The sequence below is a fragment of the Spinacia oleracea genome, chromosome 5 (assembly GCF_020520425.1).
Source record: "Spinacia oleracea cultivar Varoflay chromosome 5, BTI_SOV_V1, whole genome shotgun sequence".
Lineage (NCBI taxonomy): Eukaryota > Viridiplantae > Streptophyta > Magnoliopsida > Caryophyllales > Amaranthaceae > Spinacia > Spinacia oleracea.
This window is the reverse complement of record NC_079491.1, coordinates 12,940,889-12,943,521: the sequence shown is the minus strand read 5'-3', so window position 1 is coordinate 12,943,521 and position 2,633 is coordinate 12,940,889. Positions and strand designations below refer to the sequence as shown.

The 2,633-nt window shown below is 37.5% G+C and overlaps 1 protein-coding gene across 2 annotated transcripts; it reads right to left on the bottom strand.

Moving 5' to 3' along the window:
• Window positions 1-2,388, bottom strand: LOC110795622 (transcription factor TCP17). 2 transcript variants are annotated; one of them, XM_022000645.2, is made up of 2 exons: window positions 1,984-2,388; window positions 1-1,645 (listed from the first exon to the last, which is right to left on the bottom strand). In XM_022000645.2, exon 2 carries the CDS (start codon window positions 1,609-1,611, stop codon window positions 352-354), a length of 1,260 nt encoding a protein of 419 aa, XP_021856337.1. In that variant the 5' UTR covers window positions 1,612-1,645; window positions 1,984-2,388; the 3' UTR covers window positions 1-351. The 2 variants fall into 2 exon arrangements, with proteins under 2 accessions (XP_021856337.1, XP_021856336.1); XM_022000644.2 differs by having other exon boundaries at window positions 1-1,648; window positions 1,984-2,387.
• Window positions 2,389-2,633: the final 245 nt, after the last annotated feature.

The following is a 2,633-nucleotide window of genomic DNA, read 5'->3' as shown; positions in this document are numbered from 1 at the left end:
TCAATAAGGAGCTCATCTCCACCTATATATATATTTGTGTCATAATTTTGAAGAAACATGTCTAGTACAAAAGTTTAATGTAAGTTACATTGATCAAATTTATTAAAAAAAAAAAACTTACTTGATGTATTTAGAGTCTTGGCAGCAAAAGCTTTGCTCAATTAGCTTCTTCAATCATCAAACTTAGCATTGAGATAACCATGATCAACCACGGTAACAAATGGTTTCCTTTTTCTTTCCCATTCGACCTCAGAAGATACCGGGAATTGAAGTTTAATTGAATCATATTGATAGAGTATAAAACTAATCTTGAGGCTTCAACAGAGCTGGTCCTCTGACACATATCATAATTCAATTCCCGGAGGATTCTTTCCAAGGATTATGAGCACTACTCTTCCCTTGGCGGTCTTCATCATCCTCTTGTTGCAAATGAGGGTCATGATTCATACTCAAAGGGAAAGCCGGTTTCATATCCAATCCACTAGAGTTATTATTGTGGAAAGACGAAGAGAAAGGATTGTTGTTGTTTGACAAAGGGAAACGATTGAATTGTCTCAAGTCATTCTCTACTTGTTGTTGTTGATGTTGTTGTTGATGATGATGACTAGTATTATTCATGAAGGAGGCATGATGATTAGAAGGGAAGAATGAAGTGGTAGCCATGGAAGGGCATAGAAACAATTGAGACATTGAGGAAAGAGATAGCGAAGATGGAGGTTGTGGAGTGGAGCTTGATTGAGAAGCGCCTTGGTGATGATGATGATCATTATAACTTCCTAATTGACTCAAGGACAAATTTGAAGGCTCCAAATGGTAATAGTTATACATAGGATTATTACTCAAAAAGGAAGGAGGGTGAGGGTGAGGGTGAGGGTGAGGGTGAGGGTGAGGATGAGGTAACATACTATTATTATTATTATTAGTATTAGTAGTAGTATTATTAGAGCTTGCAATTGGGAACAAATTTTGAGCTAAAACTTGAGAACTACTACTACTACCTTGTTCATGATGATAATCTACTCCTTTTTGTTTAGATCTCATCATCGTCATTGCATTCATATCCCCCCAATACTTGAATTTCGCAACAATGGACGACTCATCTTCTTCGTCCACATCCACATCCACATCCACATCCACATCCACATCCACATCCACATCGTCGTTCATTGTACTATTGATATTAATACCGCATTCTTTCCTAGACGGTAACAAGCTTGCATCAAAGAATGGTGTTGGCGGCATACCGTAACCTTGAGAAGGGTTGAAACCACCGGGGATAGGAGGCAATGGTGGCAGCTTATCAATGTCGAGTTTTGTTGTATCGAGTAACCAATCAATGACTTTACTCGGTTGGCTTAATCCAAGCCTATCTTGGAGATCATAGAGCTGGATTGCTGTAGGTACGGATAGTCTAATCCTTCTATCTCTTAAACCTTTGATGGTGCATACTTTGCTGTGCCTATCTTTACCTCCAAAGGTACGCGATACTCGTACTATCCTTGGATTCTTGAATCCTGATGACCATTGCCTTGATGGAGCCGCCGCCTTGCTCGAGTCTCCTTCTTCTTGTTTCGTTGTGTACGGAGGACCGTCTTTATTTAAATTCATCATTGTCTCCTTGTATCTTCCCTCATCATCTATAATGCTGCTGTAACAGGAAAAAGGGAAAGAACAAAGAATCAATCATCTAAATCTGTACCTTTGTAAAGCTCAAGAACTTGGAGATGAGATGAGATGAGAATTATATTGGATGAGCATCAAGAAAACAACAAACAATTAAGCTCTTGAATTACATAATTCTACGAGCTTTCGCTTGGAAAATTCAGTAATTAGGGTTTATAATTAAGCTGTTATCAAGTAGTGTGAATGAAATAAGGATAAAAAAAACAAACATAAAATAATTCAGAAATGAACATAGAATATAATTCAGTTCATAATTTACAATTTCCTTTGTTGACAACAAGATTCAGAAGATGAACTTACATAAAATCAGAGGCTTTATGTACTTAATTTGTAGCTGATGACTAAACCCTCGAACCTCGAATTGAGCTCTGGGAACCTTGTTGAATGTTGATGAGTTAGTGCTAGTAATTAAGGGAAGTGAAGCTGAACCAGATATATATATGAGATGAAGGGAGGAGAAAAGAGGGTTCTAAAGCTGCAAAAATATTCCTATGAAAGTAGTACTAGTACAAAGAAGGAGAAGAGAGTGAATGAGTGATGATGAGGTGGTAATTATTCAAGAAAAATCATGCTCTCTTGTGAAAAGCTGAGTAGAGAAAAAGAATGAAGATGCCTAAAAATTGCATTCTTTTTACCATCACGTCCTAAAAGGAAAAGGAATGGCGTACATAACATACCCACCATGTGCCTAGTGGTGTCTACATTGACACGCTTACCGCCTTCCTTAACTATCTCCATCAATTCTATTCATATACATACGCGTGTGTATTCTACATCGATCCAGTACGCGTACATATACTAGCCTAGGCCCCCTGCAACGCTACTCCGTACAAATGAACAAATAATCGTTATATATATACTACTATACGAATTGAAGTATATACTACCTCCGTTTCTAAAAGTTCTTTACTCTTTGGAATATGTGTCCAAATTATGGAAACTTTGACCGT